Source organism: Zerene cesonia, chromosome 16, assembly GCF_012273895.1.
Source record: "Zerene cesonia ecotype Mississippi chromosome 16, Zerene_cesonia_1.1, whole genome shotgun sequence".
In the NCBI taxonomy this organism is placed as follows: domain Eukaryota; kingdom Metazoa; phylum Arthropoda; class Insecta; order Lepidoptera; family Pieridae; genus Zerene; species Zerene cesonia.
The window spans coordinates 4,852,237-4,875,335 of NC_052117.1; the positions used below are offsets into that span (position 1 = coordinate 4,852,237).

General features: G+C 32.1%; 1 protein-coding gene across 2 annotated transcripts in view; it reads right to left on the bottom strand.

Annotated features, from left to right (window-relative positions):
• Nucleotides 1-23,099, bottom strand: part of LOC119832751 (semaphorin-2A-like) — a 511,596-nt gene that overhangs the window by 284,238 nt on the left and 204,259 nt on the right. Inside the window, exon 2 of one of the 2 annotated variants that reach the window (XM_038356483.1) lies at nucleotides 20,083-20,333. The exons of the other annotated variant lie outside the window; for it this stretch is intronic. Within the exon in view, the coding sequence (XP_038212411.1) occupies nucleotides 20,083-20,287 (205 nt within the window). The 5' untranslated portion in view covers nucleotides 20,288-20,333. The remainder of the gene's footprint in view (nucleotides 1-20,082; nucleotides 20,334-23,099) is intronic. 2 annotated transcript variants of the gene reach the window in all.

Below are 23,099 nucleotides of genomic sequence, written 5' to 3' on the forward strand. Positions count from 1 at the left end.
ACGTACGTATAGTATCATACGAATTCGCATGGATAAATTTTAATTAAATTTTAAATAAAGTATAAATCGAAAAGTATCTAGCTCAGAGAACTTTGGTGAACTTTATTTTTGTTCAACAAGCGATGTTAAATATACTTCTCGTTTAATTACTAGCAAGGGCTTGTTAATTTATAACTTCAGACCTAGCGTGCCTACTTGAAGCCTGTAGAAGAGGATAACATCGAAATTCCCTTAAGATTAATTTGCGGAGGTACTTGTGAACTTTAACTCGTTTGCTGACCGAATTCCCAGCCAGACTTCCCAGTTTAGAATTAAATTTAATGAAATAAATTTAGGGAATCAGTAGTTTCAAGTTGCGGAGTTTCCCGGGTAAGATGGACAAGTGGGATGGTTGCGGTGTGTCCGCGGTCCTATTATGTCCTCTCTTTGGCAATACACATTAATAGTTAGAGCTATTGTCACTAAGACGAGACCGCTGTCCACTTAATGACGGAAACTTTCAGGTTTAGTTCGAACGCAATTATGTCAATCTATTCTGCCTAACGGGATTACGATACAAATTAAAAACTGGCCACCATTTTGCCCGCCTAAGAAGCCCTACAAACAATGCTTTCACGTAATTTTGGGGTGTAGACAAGAAACCATACAATTAAGCAGACGAATGAACGACCTTTTTACTGACTCACCTACGCCCTATAAATTATAAAAATACAAAACATTTGAGAATGATATATGATCATTTTGCGATCGCTTATCTTTATTATGAAGTGAAAATTGTAAAAGTTCTCAAGAGAAAATCTTCACCAAATGAAAATTCTATTTGCCAAACAAATATTGAAATCTAGATTGGTATCAATTTTCCATAGCGAAGCGGAATGAGTTACAAACTTGAGTGTCAATTCGGATGTTAGTCAAGTGTCGGCCGTGGTGAGAGGAAATTAAAATTGAAAAACTCCGCCATGATGTTTGTGGCGTTAATGATTGTACATAATAAATAAAGCGAACCGCGTAGGCTTATGTGCGAGTCGAGTGGGGGGAGTGGCCGGGTCTCGCGAATGGCCTCTTTAAGCGACATCTGAGACGTGGCCCTTTAGAGAGCTCCCGACCTGTTTCATATTGCCCTGCCCGCTATTCTGAGAGCTGCTTCACTTTGATTTAGACGCACGCTTCGACGTTACACTCGGAGAAACCCTTTACGAAAGTCAAAGGTCAATACGTAAGAAGGTCACTTGTGAGTTACATTTTGATCCTACTTCACCATGAAGGTCGTTGAAGACAAAATCAAAGGCGAACTTAAATGCTGTTTAAGTATTCAAGAAAGCATGTGTGTAGGTACCATAATACTTTTTCGTATAAGCGACATTCTATTTCAGACTGAGAAGAGGTTCCTAAAAGATTGTTAAGGTTATTTTTGTACGTCGGTTTTATTTATATTTGCTTAAAGCACCACCCACAATTTAATACAATAAGTGTTAAGTTATAAGTTTATTTTTTTATTTCACATTTGTAAGGTGAAAATGCTTGAACATCTGAATGTTGTAAAACAAAAAAATTATACAACTAATACTTTCAAATAAATATCAAACTCAAATTTGTGATTTTGGGAAATACATTGTATTCTAAAATAATGGTCGTATACCCTGTAGTATCAAATATCAAATCCCTTAAAACTATCGGCCATCTTGTTTTTCTTTATTGTTGCGTCAATCTGACATTTGACAGGTAGCCATTTTGAAAAAATCTCGAGTACGGCTTCATTTCACATCGGTGGGTCGTCATGAACTATCGTACGGCGACACCCCTTCGTTTTACATACATTGCGTCTATTGTTTTAAAAAGAAGCGGTACATATGTGTAATGTGCTGTTAACGAGGGCTTGGAGTGAAACCCGACCGGGGTGACAGCCGGCTTAGTCGCCGAAATTGGTTCCATTTATATGTAGGTTTATGATTTTTAACGTAGAGTTATGATAGAAAGAATGACGTAAAGATTTTTAAAGAAATAAATTTTATCAAATTATACATTATTGTTGACTATTTAAAATTATGTTCCTTAATTATTCAAACCTAACACCTACTATTCAAATAAAAAAAAAAACTAATATTAAACTTATCACAGTCGGTTAATCTTTCGTTATTTATTTATTAATGTAATATTTCTTGATTAAGATAATATTTCTTGATCAATAATGTATGCCCATGAAGGTGACGCTGTAGTCGTATGAAAAATATTTAGTTTACACAATTTATTCCTGAAGGAAAATCACCTTTGATGTAAATACTTCTTTTGCTATTTCAATATTCATTTTTAAAAAAGACCGTGCTTCAATGACTAGACTGACAAATTATACATCAACAGAAAACTCATTAGAGTGAACATTTTCAGCTAAAGTATGACGACTTCCTTTACAATATAGTAACAAACTTCTAGTCCATTTTTATTTAGTTTTTCTTTACAAAATAGCTACATACATTTAAAACCGTAATTGCATTTCAATATCTCTAATTAAATTAGCCAGCATAATTGATAATACTGCAATACCAATCACGAACAATTATATGTCATTTAAATTCAAGGGTACATTACGGTAATAAGGTAAATTAATCATACAACTGATCTTGCATATAGCCTTATAATTAGATTATTTGTAGTTAGGCAAAGCATCAAATAGGTTTCTTCGGAGAATTGACAGCGTAATTACTTTGTTGTTAATCACTTACAATCGAAATTATCCCTGTTCTATAATATGACATGGTTTCGTTTCTTTAACTAACTAGAAGGAATATTTTACGTAGCTACAAAGCACTAATACTGGAGACATCATTTGCTTCCACTTAGTAAATTCACCCTTCGCTCCCTCAGCACTTATTGTTTTAATTGTAGCCCCTGAGAGGTGGGAGGATCTAAGCTCTTAGGATTTTATGTATCAAGTATCACTTGTTGAGATTCGGGGAATACTAGATTTGTACATATATGTGTAAAAGCCGCCATTTTTATGGTACGAGTATGAATGAAGGGTTATTCTTAATCTGGCGTATAGTTTTCATTAAACATGTACTTAAGGGGAAAGAGCGGGGGGTGTAAAGCCATATAAAAGTAAGGTAACATATATAATGTTTGTTGAGTGTTTAGTGTTTATCTAATTATGACTCATTTCTAAGAAAGAGTTAAAGAAGTATATGTTAATTAAAAAATGAAAAAACAATATCTTGTGATATATTTCTTGACCTTGGCACGTAAAAAACGGAACATATTATTCGTGTTACTTTTTAAAAATTTTAAAAGATCTTCAATAGCAAAATAACGATTTAGATGATTGGAACATCAATAAAATATTGACTATAGACGATAAACATGTGAACTATCATTACCCATACTTTAAATTGCATTGAGCAAATGATTTCCAATCTTCATGAGGGTACATGAGAGCTTAGTATGTAATTACTGTATTACAATGGTAATAACTTGTAACAAAATGAAGCCCGCGGCTAGAAAAACATGGGGCGCTCTTGTAAAAACATTGTTACATTCGCAATAGTTCAATATTAGATTAAATTCTTGGAGTACTTAATATTCGATAAAAAAGTTATAATAATTATTATTGGAGAGCTTATTTTTGGAGAGTTGTGTAAATATGCTAAGCTTGCATCATTTAAAGCTGTTGTTCGTTAAAATACTAAAATAAAATAAAATTTTTTATAATTATATTTGTCAAGCGTAGATCTTCGTGCATTTATAAAATAAAACAAGTTACCCAAAAATCGTACATTGAATCATTGATTTACATGGAAGTATGAAAAATACAAAAGAAAAGTTCAACAAATATGCATTAATGTATCGATAGGTACTCGATTATTGGAGGATCTTTGTCGAATGCCTCAAAGAGAGGTTGGTTGTAAATCAAAGGGCGGGGATGAGTAACGACAGTCAACCCTACATTGACTTTAACCTTCGGATTTGAATAATCCTTTATCCAATACAATTTTTTTTATTCTTAAAATGCTGTTCATATACAAATTTACAGTCATATTATATGGTAACACTGAAGTGAAATTTCACCATCCTGAACATATTATTTAAACATAAATACTAGAAACATAAATCATCAATTAAACGATATATTGGCAATTTTAATAGAGCCAATTTAAATCTATTAACAGTAGAACACTTTCATCTGTGGAATACATACACTACATAATATAGATCTGCCTATATAAGTCCGCCAAACCATTCACAAAAAAGATCTGACATATTCAATTATTTTATCATAAAAATTTTCAAGGCTCTATAGCCTACTATTTATGTTAAATTATTTATGAAATTACCATAATAAATAAAATTATTATAACATAACCAGAATTTATTCATACAATGTATTTTCCTGTCGGGTTTAGCGGGAGACAGCGTAGGCAACATAAAAATAATTTATCTTATTGTAAGAAATTCAATTAAAAACTTAATTACTATACGGAATCTGATATAAAAACAGGTTATTAATTACACAAATATTCACTGCAAATAATATGTAATTATAATATGAGCATCATTAAATACATGTACAGTCTTTAATCTTAACACAATTTATGTAATAATTATTCTGAGTAAATTATCATCATTTTCTATAAAAAAACTAAACGCTAGACTTTAATCAAATTCGTGTTAGATACAAAGTTAGCTTTAATTAAAGTGACCTTGTTTCGGATTTCTATATAAAAAGTAGGGAGCTAATCACAAGCAAAGGTAAGTTTGACTAGCTCCCTCGCAATCACTGCTTCGTCCACTCTTCATGTTTGTACACTCTTTAGAGATACAGATTGCCTGTCAATATACAAAACAAACAACAACAAGGGACAGTAGGATACTCCGCACTGGCAATTTATTTTCTTCATACGTTTTGTGCTCCGTTGTCACCTCAAGCGTTGTTGACTTTTTATATTAAGTTTGTGTAAGCGAGGATAGTTTAAGATGTTTACTCAAGTCATGTACGCGTTAACTGAATTGGAAGTTTTCTAGTTCAGGTACTGTTTGACTCGTTTATTCTGTTAGCTACGAAACACAACGTTAACTTAAACAGAGTTTCACTTCTTACTTTAAAAAGTCTCATATTTTAATTGGCAGCAATTGTACATAAAAAGTGCTTTGAATAAAGCGAAATGTGCGAAATTAATCAATGCATTGTTTTAACGATTTAAAAGGCACGTAAATCAGCAAAACATAGACACGTAACAAAGAGATAGGAATTTATTTTAGGAAGGAAAGCACTAAAGCAAAAAAGGTTAGCTACAACTGCACCGTAAAAGTTTCTAGAGTTAACTCGGTACCCATAAATAAACCTTCGGTTTTACCCTGGGATTCTCGCCGATTGCAAATTTCGTAACTGTAAGTCGCATAAATTACTGCTCCCGACTGCTAGTTGGAAAAAAACGAGTGTAGCACTTAGCAGCTTGACTAATCGTTGGTCGGCGATGACAGCCGAGATTCGACTATAACTTGTAAACCACAAGAATTGGCTGGCTTCACATTCCAGAATTTCGAGAAGTTTCAATTTGCGCAAATGCATTTGATTTGTTGGCGCATGCTGTGAGTTTAAATCTAGTCATGGCATCGGATTTGGAACTGGTTAGTACTTAACATTTTGAAACAAAAATACATTTATAATTCAACAAGACATTTAGAAATTAAAAAACTTTTCAACGGATTTTAAACGCGATTTATTCATTATATTATACATTATATTATTTCAACAAGACATTGTTTTTCGTAATATCCAAATTTCTGTATTATGCCAATTTTCGTCTAAAAATTCTATCAGTAAAACTTATAATTATATAAACAATACATACATCCTGAAATTTAGTTATCATTCCAATGATTTTAACTAACTGCACCTACTATCTTTTGAATAAAATGTTTATACATTTCAAACTCAACGTATACTAAATGTAATTTGCTGTACTAATTAAAGTCCTACAAACATTAAAACAAACGAAGATCTTAACACTTAGTGGCTAATCTTATTACCGTCTTGTGTTCCCGTGATATAGAACCACCATCACAGTGGTGTAGTTACGGTGCGATTCAGTCGTATATCTCGGAATGCGAGCAGTTCATTTGCTTCACGCCTCATACCCACAGATAAATCACTCGGTGCGTGGAAGGAAATTTTCTACCTTTCGAATTACATGTTTGCAAACTGTGTAATCGATAGAATGTTCTCGAGTTGAATTTCAACGACAATTTACAGTGTTCATTTAGAAAATATGGCATAAGGAAAAACATGAAGAGCTGTAGTTATATTATGAATATTGTACATATGACTTTAATATCTATCTAGTAATGCAATGTAAAAATACTTGTAATTGTTATCTTATAAGTGAATAGGCACTTCTAATCCAACAGTAGACTACCTAAAATAATTAACAAACTATTTCAAACGTACGTGCCACATAGGTGTGTAAACAGAAATAATTAAATAACGAAAATAGAATAGGAACCGTCCGGAACATAAAACAAACAGACAGAGCTATAAGTCGGTTCACATACGGTCCGGCCGCAGTTCCCGAACTTTCTTTGTTGCTACGCTAACTATTGTTTGAACCTAAACTTACTGAACGGACACCGAGAAATTGTTGTGTTAGTTTCGCAAAGGAAAACATTTTCCCAGCTTAGGCAAATTGTTGCAACGCCGATACATATTTTATATGTTAATGTGAGTTTAATTGCTGTTGTGTTATTCTTCAGTGACACTCAGTACCGGAATTATGAGCCGTTTTGTTTGTTGTTTGCGTTTTACTTGTTAGCAAACGTTAAGTGTTTTGAAGTAGTGTTGTGGTTTTGAATATTGTATAACGCTTAAAATTTACAATCTAGAATACTGAGTAACGTTACCGTCGATTAATTATTTAACTGTCTGCGTAACGCTTTTAACTTTTTGTGCTGATTTTTTCAAAAAACAATGTTCAAAAGGAATTTTTTCTTCACACCATTTAACGAACTAAAACCTGAAGACTATTATAAATTATATTTAAGGTTTTAGTCGGTGCGCCTGATATATAGATTATATATAATATAGATTATATTTATTTATATTACCCCTATTCTTGTTTGATCAATATAATAGTCCCTTAAAATGCTTTCATTTATATTAATTAGGTAAACCTTGAGCCCACAATTAAGTTAATGAGAGGTATCAAACATAGCACATATTCGAGGGAGGGCGAACTTCCTATGTCCTTGCATCAGCATTTTCATTTATATATGGAACTATTGGTATGAAACGATCCATTAATATATGTGACTAGCAAGTCATGAGGAAGGAATGTCTCTAATAGAAAGGTGAAGGAAATTAATCGTGGGTAATAAAAGACACGATTCTTGTATTATAACGATAAATTCTTTATTTTTCGTGTTTTTTAGTATGCGGAAATACAATTTAACAATTTAACGTTTATAAACGCTAAAATAAGTATTTGATAAATGCTAATATCTTCAATTTGTGTGCTGAGCTGTTTAATCCTTAATAAAAGAACCACGTTCTCCTTATAATTCATTTCCTCTATCATCATTTGTGCAATATTGAAAAAGTTGAAACATAAATATTTCGGTAGGTACTTATAACAATACATCACAGACGGATTACTAGGAAATTATAACTTTGTTCAAATAACCATCGTACATAACGACCAGTTCAGAACATCTGAGACTCGCCGCGGTACCACACAAGATTTTACACTGTTACGGAGTTTTGTTAATAGTTGCAAGGTAAATATTGGGGTTAGTTTTAGTAAGTGTGAATAACATCTTTATCTTGTAATTTAATTGGCCATAAATAATTTTAACTCACCCATTCACATATGAATCTAAAAACATTATAGTAAACATTTCGTTCGATATGGACGAAAACATAAAACTGCTATGTCCTCTTTATATTCATAAAAAATGTGTAAAGTCTTGATTATTATTCTGTTAATTTTTTAAAAAGTTAATTGGAGTAGAATTTAATAGTGACAATAATTGTAGTGCTGATGACGAAGGGGCGGTTAAGACTAAATGCGGCGCAACCCTGGCAGCATAAAAATATTTTGTTTCTTCTAATTGCGCGAAGTGCCTGCTTAGCTACTTTCACGCAAGTCATTGTTTTCGGCATGCCAACGTTCGAGGTAATAGGAATATTTTCGGATGGCAACCCCGCTGAATTTCGTGACTTTGTAAAAACGGCAACAAGCGGTTGAAGGGCCTTGTTTGTTTTACGTTCTTTACTTTCCTTCTCGAGTTTAATAACGTTATTGAGAGGAAAATAATTAATATCTTTAAAATTTTAAGAATTGCTTCATTTGTTTTTAAGTTCGGATATAAATGCGGAAAAGCAATTCAATCACCTTTAGGCACCATTTCATTATCATTAATGAAAGTAGAACGACCAATATTAATCTAAAGCTGAAGGTTAATATTTTATAACAAATTAAACGTTTATTTCTCGAATTGAAAAGGCCCGACAAACATAAAGCCGATCTCGATCTGCACAGCTACCCTACAGAAACAATCATTCAAATAGGCTGTTCATATTGAATATTAATCGCCATTTTCACTGAAGAATAGGAATAATCTGAAGCGGCCCAGAGGCGGAGAGAATTTCTGTAATTCAAAATTGGAAATTCTATTCCTGCGTTACGGATAAGTAAACGATCTTATAAAAGCATACAAAGGCAAAACTCCGTTTACTTTAAAAGACGTTTATGTAAATTTGGAATGTAAAGATTCAGTACTTCGAAGTAATCCACTGTATTTTGCTGGTACAGCGGTCTCGACAATGAAGCCTAGGTATTCCGCAATTTATTAGCCTTGCAAATTTCGAAGTCGCACCCCTGTATGAAATAAAGCGGCCGCGAAAGCCTTCTACCGGCCACCCGCGCCGAGTATTACACCCCTGTTTTAGCTCTAATTAAAAACCCATCAAAGAGTTTTCAGTCATTAATCATGAAACTGTTAACAGTGAATGCCGACTTCCCGCAAGTCCGAGAGTTAAAAAGGAGGATTGGGTTATTAGCGGAATAGCTAAAAAATTCAGAGATAGCGGGGTGCCAATCCGCTTGCAATAAAAAATACAGATTTTGCCGTTTTATAATGCGGTGGAATCTTAAGTTGCTTCTAGCGGTTTAAAGGATTGAGAACCCTTCGTTTTGAAATACCAAGAATAATACTCGCGATATTTCTAAACCTCGTAATTGACCGCAGCGTTTGAGCCACATTTTTCATTTTCATTAATGAAAACGGACGGAATTAAGAAATTGTATTTACATTTAGATGTTTAAGAGGAATTAAAAGAAAACCTTGATAAAAGTGGATTAAAAGCGATTAGTAGATGTTAGGTATATTCTTTTGTGTTTGCAATAATTCAGCAGAACAAATTGATCATCCAATTACATTAACATTAGTTGAGAATTATACTTAAAAGGTTTCATTTGTTAGTACCTACTTGTTAATAACCTTGTACAATAAATATCTTACATGGTTTTACTATTGGTATTTAGGTGTTGATTGTTTAAAACTAAAATATGTTGTATATAATGATATATGGCTACGTTTTTGTCAAAAAAAAAACATTTATACATGGAATTTTCCTCAAAATTTGCGGAGTAATTAATACATCAAAAATCATTTACATACTGTAAATAGGGAACGATATTGTATTGCGCAACGAGGATGTCACCTCGAACATCTGGATAATAAATAAATAATTCAATATATAAAACACACGCCTTGATTAAAAAAAATTGTACCTACTAAGAAATAAACTGTGTGGGAGTGTTTAATATACAATTTTTGGACTTTTTCGTTTTATTTTATAATGTTATAATTGCCATTTCACTCATTAGGTTAAGTACATTCGATATGGGTTAAAGTTTTTTGTTATCTAAATAATAGTTACGGAATAATGGCCGGTGCATATTGAACGATTACATCCCCTATAAAATTGTTCAAACTGCTTTATTTCATCTGTTACAAAATTTGCATTAAACCTCATGTATTAGGTTACACTTATACATTAATGAAGTAACACGTAATAGTCGTATACAAATGTAGCTGGTTGGTAGAAAGCCATAATAATTAAGATTTATATATGACACCTTCTTAATGATAAAGAAACGTTTAAGGAAGCCGGCGCTTATTTATGGTTATTACCATGTCACCAGTTGTATGGGAAGTAAAGCGAATCAGAAACATGCAAATTTACGTGGCTCTCCTTCTCCATGTTGTCGACACATTTTGTTTTTCATTTAAAATAAACAAATGTTATTTTTTTTGTAATGAATTATAAGATATCACGCGATATTCTAAAGCTTTTGGTGTCTGAACGTTCGAGAAGAAAATCTTATGTAACAATAACGTTGACATTATTTGATTGATATAAATAGAATTAGGATAAGAAAACTTGTTAAAAAACCCACTTTTTGGTGAAATCAGACAAAAAAAGTAAAGGTTAAACTAAAAAAGGTTTTATTACGTTCTATTTTTAAGAATAGAACTTTTAGTTCATCTTTTTTAGATTCCTTTTACATCTATAAAATGAAAATTACGTTACAAAAGACAACGTAAATCCAGGAAAACGGCACACCAATAAAAGAGACGATACAAGTAAACGCGCTATAAATGAAAGGTCGCAAATAGCTTGTAGATCTGTCAGCTGTGATCGTGTTAATTCGATGTTCAAGCCAATTGGATGTCACACGATTATCTAAACAATCTGCTGTCTAACCACTACACGTTGGCAACGTAAACAAGTGTTTATTGTATGAGTTTTGCATTGCCTGTTTGTACTAATTCTGTTGGAAGTTCGTGTCTGTGTTCCTATCTAGTGCTAATGAACCAAATATTGGTTGTTTTAGATATGTTTGTTGAGAGGGAATAAAGACGTACGTTTCCAAAATATGAGAGCAGAAAGCTAGAATAATAGAATATATGTAACTCTATATTCTATAATAAAATTAAAAGAGGGAGGCTTTGTTTTAAACTACTAGTATATATACAGTACTATTCAAACATTCTTTCACCAGTAGAAAGCTAGGTACACATTTCTATTATCAAATATAGGAAAAATCTCAAATTATTTAAATATATAATTATATATAAAGTATGAACTATGATTAAAACTATTTATATAACATATTACAAATATACATTAGAGGCCCAGGATTGAATCAACATTTTAGTATAAACAATGGTCACACAGACGCTCTGTATACAATATCAATAATAAGATAAAGGAAATGATTGTTTCTGAATCTATTCTGTCTTTGATAATCGATATCAATTGCGATTCGAATATCGAGTGGTGTTAAGGGTACTCGATTGGTTGGTACGTTCGCACGTTTCAGTGTAGTGCCTACTCGTGCAATCGCCGTCCAAAGCAGACATCTAGTCTATATCGGATTGGTTAATTGAGAACCTTTCATCCGAAACGTATTAGATGACATGTGAATCACGCTTATGTATGACCGAATTTGAGACGTATAAATAGGTAGCGCTATGTGTCACAAGACTTAGCGTGCTGAAAGCACGAATCAATGGGATCAAAGAAATGATTTAATATGAGGTTGTATGTTGTTGTTTATGTCAAGTATTTTACACGATTGAAGCCAATGGCTTTATATGCAAAAGACTTGACTTTAAATAAGTATATTGTGTTGCCTACTATATTTATATTTTATTACTTTTTTATTCATGTAGACTTTTAGATAGATAAAATGCGACTAGCTAGTATTTTTGAAACATTTTCCAATCTTAATCATACGTATTTTACAAAAAATAAGTATTTATTCATACTTTTCACACCTGTATTGTAACTTCTGTACATTAAATATATTTCTTTACTGATGATTGATTGATAGTGTTTTTTTTGTTTGTCTTATTGTCTGGTTTCACTAGATACGACTTTAAATATAAAATTGATGTTTCTAAATACTATGCTAAACTATACAATAAATAAGTAGCTGACGAGATCAACGTATCATTCAACAATTCATAATCTCTTCTTTGCAAATTGCTGAAATACAAAATTCCATGCGAGCGAAGCCGGCGGCGGAAAGCTAAAGTACTATTATAATTATATGCACCACATACAATAACTTCATAATACATACAATGGGAAAAAAATGTTTGCTATAACAAAATATTTGTACGCACAAACCCCACTCATTTTATACACAAAGAACAGCTCGATTATTCGATTACCAAATGCTAATGAAAAATTGACACATTACACAATAGTAAAGGGAAATAAAGCTATACAATGAGAAATGAACTTTACAAAGGCAAACCAATAACGTTAACGCAGTTTATAGTTATAGTATCGTGATCCCAAGCCAATTACGTTATTCGAGGGAACAGAGTAAAAAAAATAACAATAAAGTAATATAATTTAGGAGCAACGGCGGGTGAAGTCGTTACCTATTTGCCGGGGGACATGGCTAATTTAATGAATTTTTCTGTTCAATTTCGATATTATTGAATACAATTGTCACAAAACAATATTACTTGGTATTTGCAATGGATATTCAATGAAATGAATAAAAAACAACTTTATTAACACATACACTTGTAAAGTCTTATATGCTAAGTATGATATCTGTGGTATATAAATTATAATATTTTTCTTTTGTATAATTCTATAAAGGAAAGTTTGTAAACATGACTTTTGAAAGAAAATTAAAGAAGTTTTATTAAGTATTAGTAAAATGATTAACGGAATCTTTAAGAACGTCATAAAAAAACAATGTAGCGACAGAGAATATTCAAAACATGTTTTTTATATAGAAAAACAAATCGATAAATTCATAACAATTTCCATAACAAATATTCTTAGAAAGCAGCTTTAATTTGTGTTTCAAATACTTGAATGTTATTTAAAATTGTTACCTTAATTACTTCACAAAGATGAAACTGATGATTGGAGAGTAGCGTTTAGTCGCAATTTGTAAACTTTTATTAAAATAATTAAGATATGACAAGGATCGCGAACATTATGAGCCTCAAGGCGCACCTGGTAAAGGCAGTCCATAATTAATTTCGAGACAAAGCGTCTTGAATTATTTTGGCTTATTGTACTATCAAATTCCATGATATTGCCAATGTTCATGAGTTGGCTCCAATAATGGATGTAAAACCTTGCGATATTGTCGTGTATACGAAAAACTGTTAACTTTCCTTTTGCAATGTCATTAGGGAAACGGTGATCATTAATTTATAATACCCTGCTTTGCTATCGACGTATTTAAATCGGTAATCCGAAGGTTTGTTTTATAGCGGCAATATTCTTTAATTTATGAGAAGTTAAATTTTTAATAATTGTAGATAAGTCAAGCGCTTTGAAAAGGTCTTTTTATTATTAATCTTTCAATATTAAAAGCGTTAAACAAAATTAGTTCTTGTAGTAACGAAATTATTTATTACTTATTAAGGTATTTCCATGAGATTTTTTTTCAATTTAATCGAAAGTTTATGAAATATCTATTGACGTGAACCGATAATTAGAGTATGAACTTTGTGAATGTTTGATTCAGTCAATTTTCTTTCACGAAAAGCTTTATTTATTAAAATTAATATTTATGTAAACAATAAGAAAGTAAAGCTGCTACTGCTGAAGCTTTACATTTAAATATATATTTAAAACTGAATCAATTTAGGAGTGCTTTAATATTAGTTGTCTATTTGAGTGTTGTATTAATGTATAAATATTACATGGTACAATATATTGGTAAAATGTAGTTAATTTCTTCAAATTACTCTATAACCTACTTACACATTTTATAGAACGATAAACTTTTGTAAATGCACATACGTTAGAATACATTGTGATAAATTAAGCGCCAGATTCTTAAAGTTTGTATTGAGGTTCCTCTCTAATTGTGTGGTAGCTCCCGGTGTCGGTTCCGATAAAAAATATTGAAAGAAAATCATCGTTAATGTTTTGGTCGCAAGTGTCAATAGTAACGCGACCGTCGCCGTGTTGGGTTACGAAAATAAACTAAAGGCGTATAAGTGGCAAAACAAAAAGCGCGATCCAGAGCGGGTATCGAATTACCTTTGACGTGTGGATTGCATTCGAATAGACTGTATTGATCGACCGCGTGCTTTGTCCCGATGTGTGAATATTGAAGGGTTTGGATTTCTGTTCGATGTATTGTGACGTGCCGGTGCAAATGATTATCGATCGATCGATTTTTGGTATAACGGAGAATGTTGGTACATTCGCTGCAGTGTCGTTCGAGAGTTGAAGACGTTATATATATTAAATGAATAATTATGTTAAAATCATACTACGATTACTGCTTACTGTGTATAAATGAGGTTCTGTAGGTATGCAGTTTGATTACATTTGTTTGAGATTTATTATGTGATCAATAATTGATGTTCAGAACTTAAAATATTATGCGAAAAAATGGTCCAGATAATGTAATTCACTTAAATAAAAGCACGACATAAGAATAAAAACTATAAATTCGATTATGTACTAAGTATTGATATAATTCTTTGTGTAATAAATAAGTGGTCACTGGGAAAGCCAAGCCAAGCCTTGCCAAAATGAAGTATTTCGTTTGAGTTCCCGGCGGAATCGGACCCGCGCTTCTGATTTTAAATGCAAATTCCTCCAACAACAAACCGAAGGAAACTGCCAGTTATTTTGTGTTATTCTCACAATATCGGTAAGGAAATATTATAAACATTCTAGTAGGCGCTCTAAATTTACAAAGGTCGATCGACCATCTCCTTTTGAATACTAACACATTATTAAAAAAATTAAGCCAAATAATCATAATGCTCCTCTTCATAAAGCACTAACTATCCTGACACATTTCTTATATTTAGCATAAAATTAGAACCGTATGCATTTCAATTAAGGACATTAAGTGTTGGAGCGAATAGGTATGTCTGTGATAAAACGTACATCTTTGTAGAATCTAAATTTTAAAATAATTTTATTTACTAGTCCCTCAAAAGCAGCGCGGTTTTTAAAGTGAAATAGAATTAACAATGCAAATGCTACTACAGGAGCGTTGTGTAAAATGTAAAATACATTGTCCGCTTTCAGTAAGACATTCAGCTTGAATTAAAACGAAACGGTCTACTTTAACTCACCTATATGGAAATTTAAGACATTTGATACGGGTCTATTAACATTTTTACGTTCCTAACACAACTTAAGTTTCTATTAAAAGGAATTTCGAAGTTACGTGTAATAGTTTACTTATATAAGCTGACCGACATAGGTAAAGCTGTGTTTATATTATGGTTGTTTAAATCTACGATATTGTTTTATTGTGCTAAAAAATTACACTAACGATATAATTCGATTGATGATTTTATTTGTGTTATCAATATAAAACATTTAAGCTAATTTGTTAATAAAGCTCATAATTAAATATATTTAGAATAGTAAGTAGTACAAAAAACGCAAAAGATGTCGTGGTGAACATATTCATAACAACTAAGATTTCGACTAAATGCAATAAGCAATGTAGAAAGCAATCTGCACTGAGGTTAAACAAGTAGCTTATTCAATTCTTGTTCAGATCTGCACAAAGACTGGAATAGCAAGAATTTTGAAGCCTTTTAGCTATCGTCCAAGACGTCAGAACTGTGATGAGTATTTTACAGTCGGAATTTGAACCTCTTTGCTACCACAATTGTTTTAAAGCGAACAAAGAAGCTGCGTTATGAAGTTAATGTGGTCGGGCTTATGGCTCCGAAGAGGGAAGTATGGATAGAATTTAATTTGGTGTTTTAAACTGTTAACGAATTTAATATTGCTGTGATATAATTGTGTAATCTTTCTTTTGTGTATATTGTATTGTAAGGGGTTTTTAATTTGAAAGACTACTAAAATAGTATGCACTTTCTTGGACAGCTGTACTAATTTTAAAGGGTATTTTTTCCCGCTACTTGAATAGACGTAGGCTATTAATACGAGTGGCTTGCGAAGCCAACGAGGTTGAGGGTTAAGGCGTCAATTATTTTTTGTTTTATTACTTATATTTCTTATGGTTCTCCTTTATTTTCTAAACTATTCCATATAAGAAATCAACAAGGAATAATCTCGTTTTAGGTTAATCAATGATTGAATTATGACAGACGAAGAACAGGAGTTGTTTTAGATAATAGTTAAAAGATCTTATAATATTGTGAGTTAGGCATTTAAAGCTAAATAACAAAAATGTATTGCCATTGCCATTATTGTAATAATAATCATAGTAAAATAACCTAATAATACCAAAGTAACAGTAGTATTGTATTATAAAGAAATGCGCTAACGCACTCTCAATTAGTATCAGGAAAATAACAATCCTTTTTTCTGTGGCCTGTCTTATTCTTTACGCCCAAAAATAAAAATGTTCTTCTATAGCTTTTACAGTAAACTCACGGCAATATATTTATCAGTAACACAACGTTAATCATATCAACATATATTAACGAATTTCAATGATTGTAATTTAGCTTTAAAAAGCTTGTTATTCATAAACAGATTAAACATTCATGTAATGAGATAAATTGTGATTCAATAACGCACTTATGTTTGCGTATGTTAAATCAAAATAATTATATTAATTAATTTGCGAAGATAATTCGTATGAACCGGACTTATTTGTCGTAATTTTGCTTGCGGCGTGTGATTGTTTCACTGGTTTAATGAATCGAATTGAGTTGCGAGTTATCGAGCATTTGTGCATTTACGCAATTCGAAAATAATGTCCCGCGTGTCTAATATTTGATTTGACAAATTTAATTTATTTGATAGACATTCCATCGAATATAGATACATTTATTTTATATTGTGTGAATATACTAGTAAATATTGGCATCTATGCTACAGTGGTTACAGACCTTCAGCATCATGGATACTTATCTAATGGATTTGCGTCAATATCATCATCAGCCCATACATGTTCCCACAGCTGGGACACAGGCGTAGGCGTAGGCCTATAAGGGTTGAAGCCATAATCCACTGGCCAAGTGCGGGTTGGCAGATGTCACATGTCATCGAACTTTTGATTTTTGGACATGCCGGTTTCCTCACGATGTTTTCCTTCACCGTTTTAAGCAGTGGTGATGTTATCCACATGTGCAGATAAATTGAAAAATCAAATCATTTCCTGCACGCTCACCCGGTCTCGAACCCCGACTTATCGATTTTTAAGTCCGAGATTCTCACCAATGAGCCAAATTTTGCTTGAATTACTTAAATATGGTCTTAATGCGGCTGAAATAAAACTACTTTTTATATGCTAGAGGTGAATGTGAATAAATATAAAAGTTTCTATGTATTGAAATAATACGAACATCGAGTCTTAAAACAAGGAACTGTCCCGATCTCCCATTATATAAAAAAACCGTTTTTATTCATACGACTCAGCAACCAATGACTTTGTGTTTTCAATAACAAAAGTCCATTCGAGAGAAAGTACTGATCACTTACAAATACCTGATCGTTTGTACCAAAAGCGGTTTGACGAAGGTAAGCTTCCTTCGTGTCCTCAACCCTTTGTCTCGTGAGAATACAATGGACAATCGCAATGCTTCCAGATACGATATGGGACACCCTTCGCCTCTTGTAAACGTGACCAAATTTCGAACGAAATGTTTTGTGTTCCCAATATCTAAAATAAGTAATGTCATTCCCTCTGGGACGTTCTGTCATGTTTGTTCATGTTACAATTAGAACTAAAATTGAAATGAACGTGTATTAAATCCTCATGTCATGTAGCGAGTTTTAATGTATTTATATTTGAGCAGCGTTTGTTAGCTCTACCCACGCGGAGTTGTAGCGAATAACCAGAACCGGTTTATATGATACTGGAACAAGAAAGGACGTTATAAATACGTAAATATGAGCACGTTCTCAGTTATAATTAAATCTGTGCATAAATTTATTGAGTTTTTTTTAAGGTGGTCATCGGTCAAAACGAATCGTTCCAAGTTTTGACTACGCCGGACGCTATGTAGTCCTCGTGCATTGTGAGTTCCTTTTTTATCCTCTTCAACCGCCCGGCTGAGTGCGTTCTTTCTTTTAAAGTTTCTATGCACTTTTTGTTTACTCACAACTAGTGTGGACATTCGCCTTCAATGCGACGCGTGCATGTATTTAACTACTTAGAATTTGAAAAGGCAATTACTCAGCGAAGTTTTATAGCGTATTATTTATGTTGAATGTTCGATTTTTGAACTGAAATGTTCGCTCTGAAGTACATTACTGCCAATAGGTTGCTATTAGAGAGACCGCTATAACATACGTTTGGTCAGCAAAAGTGCATGGTGGTTAATGTATGAGGCATCCCTTTCATTAAACGCTATTCAGCTAGTGGCTAATGTACGTTCGCAGGAACAACTTTACTAAAACATTTCCCTTGCTAATGATAGACTTGAACCATTATTTTACTTGTAACATAAATCTTTGATACCTTTTAATAGTCTTTCTAGTACTCTAGAAGCGTTTTCTCGTCTTAATTATATTAAAGGGTTCATTAGAGAATGAATAAATATTTAATGTTGCAATATTTATTACAAATTATAAAAAGTAATGAACAGTAGTAACGATGAGAAAGTCTAGAAATTGTTGTTTTTTATAGTATACTTATAGTAATATTCGGTTTTAATAGACTTATATGTACATGAAGCTTTATTTTATATAACAATACATATTCGTGCACAAAATCGCTTTGTTGAGGAAACGCTTCCCCCAAATATTATTAAAAAATTTAAGCATTTCGGAGTAAAATTTAATAAGAAGTTCTGCAAAAAACCTCGCCAGCGCTAAGCGTGCATGCGATGCGTGCAGCTGACGCCAAAAGTACGGCATAATATGATGTCCCTAATCTACTTCACGGTTGGTTGGACGGAGCGCCCTGTCGATAACAATAACTGACTTAATATGCCCGATAATCGGTTTTGCTATTCGGAAACCTCCGTGATTGACACTTTTGATGACGTTCTACGAGCTGAGCTGAGCGCCCCCGTATTCACAGCTTTTCTTCTATAACAATTCGAGGGATCGCAATTTATTTTACAAATAAATACGAGTGTATTTAAAATAATTGGACGCGGATTTATTTGGGTTATTTTTTTGCATTTATTTGGTTGAATATGATTACACAATACTGGACAGATGCAGTTTGCTTTCCGCTTTGTATGTATTAGATTTTGAAATGTATTATTATCGTATTTTCAGAACACTTGACAAGGTATAATTATTCAAGTTAGCACATTTATTATGCTCTCAGTAAACTGTTTCTGGGTATAGTTTAATGAAGGCGGTAAATTGCGTATTAATATTGCGGTTTATATGGCCATAATAGTTTAGATGAAGATTAGTTGAATATACAGATATCTAAATAATGTATATTTATATATGTTTACAGTTAAATAAAATAATATTATAACAGTTCTCGTATTCGTGTACAGTATGAAAATATTGCTCTCTCTTAGTGGTGTATTTTTTATTAAGAAATGTACAGCAAGAAAATACATAACATATTTTTTCTTTTATTTCTCGATGCTTATTGTTAAAGTATATCTACTTCACCAATACGTTGAACTGTATTAAAATCTCCCAGAATTCTCAGAGAGGGCAATGAAACAAAAGAATTATTTTGTCTCATCGCACGCAAACAAAAATTATACTTCCGTCTCTTTTCATGAGGTACCCTTGAATTTGTTTGAATGTAGAGTAAGTGTAAAGTTACGTACACGCACACATTTATGTAACGGCACACAAGCATACTATTGTGTATGTAGTGTGTTGTATCGTGAATTATGATTTGCGAAGATACTTCGAAAGATACACTATGATATTCTGAGAATTTTTTACGACGAAAAATTCATGACTGATAAATATTAAGAGCACGCATTTTTTCTATAAATATTTAGCAAATATTTTTCTTCTTATTTCAGATATCATTGTGTTTAAAACAGTCAAACTCACGTAGATTTTTTGTAAGAAATCGGAAAGGTAAATGACTCAACATTTTTGAGATTTTGTATCGAAATTTAAGTGTAACTATACTAAATTACCAACAAAAACCAATGACTCACCTCTTCTATGCCTCACGTGATATTTGCTCTTAGTCACCGGTCCCGTACAACACGGTTGTTCATAATAAAAGTTATAAGAACTGTCCACTTCAGAATTCGGTTGAATGAGCTGGGAATGAACCTGCCATTCCGCACCGATGAGCACTACAGCTAACCAACGAACGGTAAGGGAAAACGCCCCCATAGTCCGTACACTAATAAACATAATCACCACACTAACACTAATGTTTTAACACCCATACATTTCAAACCTGTAAAGAAATAAAATATAAATAAAAAAATAAAATAAAATGAAAACAAAAGAACAAAAACACCGGCATATTTCAAGATTTCAAGTATTATTCGTTTTAAATACATAACAACCCGAAGGTTTTTTTAATATGGTAATTAAAAATATAGATCAATATGTGAAACTTAACGACTAATATTTAAATAAACACATATATTTCGCATACCTTCTTGTAGTATTTTATTACTTTCATATTATGCTATCGTCCTTAAATCACAATAATTAAATAGTAACAGATTTTATATTATATCCATTCACGTAATTTTGCGTAAAGCACTATTAGCGATGTCTGCCGGATAGGCCTAAATGAAATACTTCTTTATTTAGGGTTCGTGATAAATACTACCTCTACCTAACAATTTTTAAATCAATTTTATAATTTTTAAAACTACGCAACGAATTTTGATGTTTAATTTTAATACATAGTGATTCAAGAGGAAGGTTTATGTGTATAATAACATCTATTAAACTACTCCGAAATTAACGAGTGCGAAGCTGCGGGCAAAACCTAGTCTATGATATGAAGATGAAGATTTGTATATACGTAATATAATTGCATTCAATAATATGAATTTATTTGTAAATAGTAGTATGTATTTTGATATGTTTATCGTATTTATGAATGAGTCATGCGTCAAAATGCTTGAAAAACATTTTCATTGTTTTAATAACATCGTTTATAAAGAAAATTAATTTAAAATGTTCAAAATGTACCCTTTCGTACGAAACGAAATAACAACTTTATTCATTTAAAAATAGACATGAGTTATGTTTAAATGTGCATAAAGCTTAACCACTAAATCCAATAATATCGATATCAAAACAATATAAACGTAAACTGCTTGATTTATTGCGAGTGATTTATAGTTAGAGCACACGCGACACGAACGCAAATAAGCAATACAAACCAATAAATGAAATAATGGGATAAAAAACACAATATACGCCCATTGTGAAATAAAACGCCAGTTGATTCTACAGTAAAGTATGGGGATGTTTAATGGTTTCAACTGTTATGGAGATTGATAATGTAGTACACCTAGCGTAATGGAAACCACATGTCATTGTACATTTTGCTTTAATTGCATCATCAAACATAATTTTTTGTGACTTATCCGGCTCTTTTTTCCTCTGTTTTCTGTTCTGCTTTATTATAAACGGTTTGATTATATTTCATCGTCATATTAAAATATATATGCTTTAAACATTAGTTATTATTCATATTAAAAACATTCCCTGTAATAATAAAGTAATCGAATCGCAATATCACAAATCGCAAGTGACTATCTACCCCGATCATAATCGTTCACATTTTCCAATTCATTACATTGTCGTTACATATCAGTAATTCATCATACCCAAAGAGATTATAATCATGGGTATCGTGGAATAAATAAATGTCTTCTGCTAAATTTAACCCGAATCTTCGGTCCTTCGTCATGTGTAATGTGTATCTTTCCTTGAATGCGGTCAGGGTTCCCGTGAAAGAGTATTGAGATGAATTAAATAGATAAGTTTCAAAAAAGGGATATTGAAAGGGTGTTATCACAGACTCGATTACGATGCGTAATAAATTACACGAGGAATAAATTTAGACATTACGTTGAAAGCTTTCTCCTAAGATGGTTGTTTAAATGGCTGATAGTTTTGTTTATTTTATTACTGAGACTTCGCTATCTTTTTGTATGTCTGTATGTCTGTCCTGATCAAGATGCATACTATTATTTACAAATAAATTCATATCATTAAGTCCGTCTGTCCTCAGGCTGTATCTCATAAACTGAGATAGTTAAAGTTTTTAAAGACGGTGCTAAATTAACAATAAACTATAAAAAAATCGGGGTTAAGCAACGGTGCGTACCGCCATAAATTGGATGGGTGACAATTTTTTTTTGCAAATGCTTGTAAGCTTATTTGTAATTTGTAAGTTGAAAAATTGGTCATTGGTTGACAATTTGTTTGGTTTCTGACGTTAGTAGCTAGTAAGTAGATATATATTCAAATATGTATCTACTTACAAGCTGTATCGCACAATTTCACCTGCGAATGAACCCGCGAACAAAAGCAAGTGTATGTGTAGCTTTTATGTTCCTGGAATATCAGTTTTAGAATAATCAAAACCGTTTATTGGTATTCGCGTGAAAAAGTATTAAACATACGTCCATATATTTAGTATTATGTCATCTGTGGTTCTTAAAACTTTCGCGCTTAAAAATTATTAATAGAGTGTGCTATATTTATTTTACATAATTACCTACCATCATTTGTAAGAAGTATATATTAAGAAGTATGTTTATTAAACCTGGTTTGGTTTTTAGTAAGTCAATGAGGGTAATAGCAATAATGAAGAAATTCAATATGAAAGAAATACTCGTACGTACCATTATAAGTACAAAATAACAAACTGTTTCCTCGTGAGAGGTTAATAGTTTTTATTCATCATGATTAATGGCTTCTGAACTCATGATCTTTGTCGATGGTAGCTGCATCGTTAGGAGTAAATATTTTTAAATCTCCCCGTTCAAATAAACATTTTGGGGTGGCTTTAAATTTTCTATTTTGTTTGTATCCACTGGGATCAAAGTGACGTACGTCTTTATCCAGGGAAATAAAAAATGATGCGATATTGATTACTTTGCTTTTGCTTTATCATTGATTTACGGGTTCTGGATTGAAAAAAACACTATTAAATTTAATTATAAATTGATCACCAAAATCTATAGGTAAA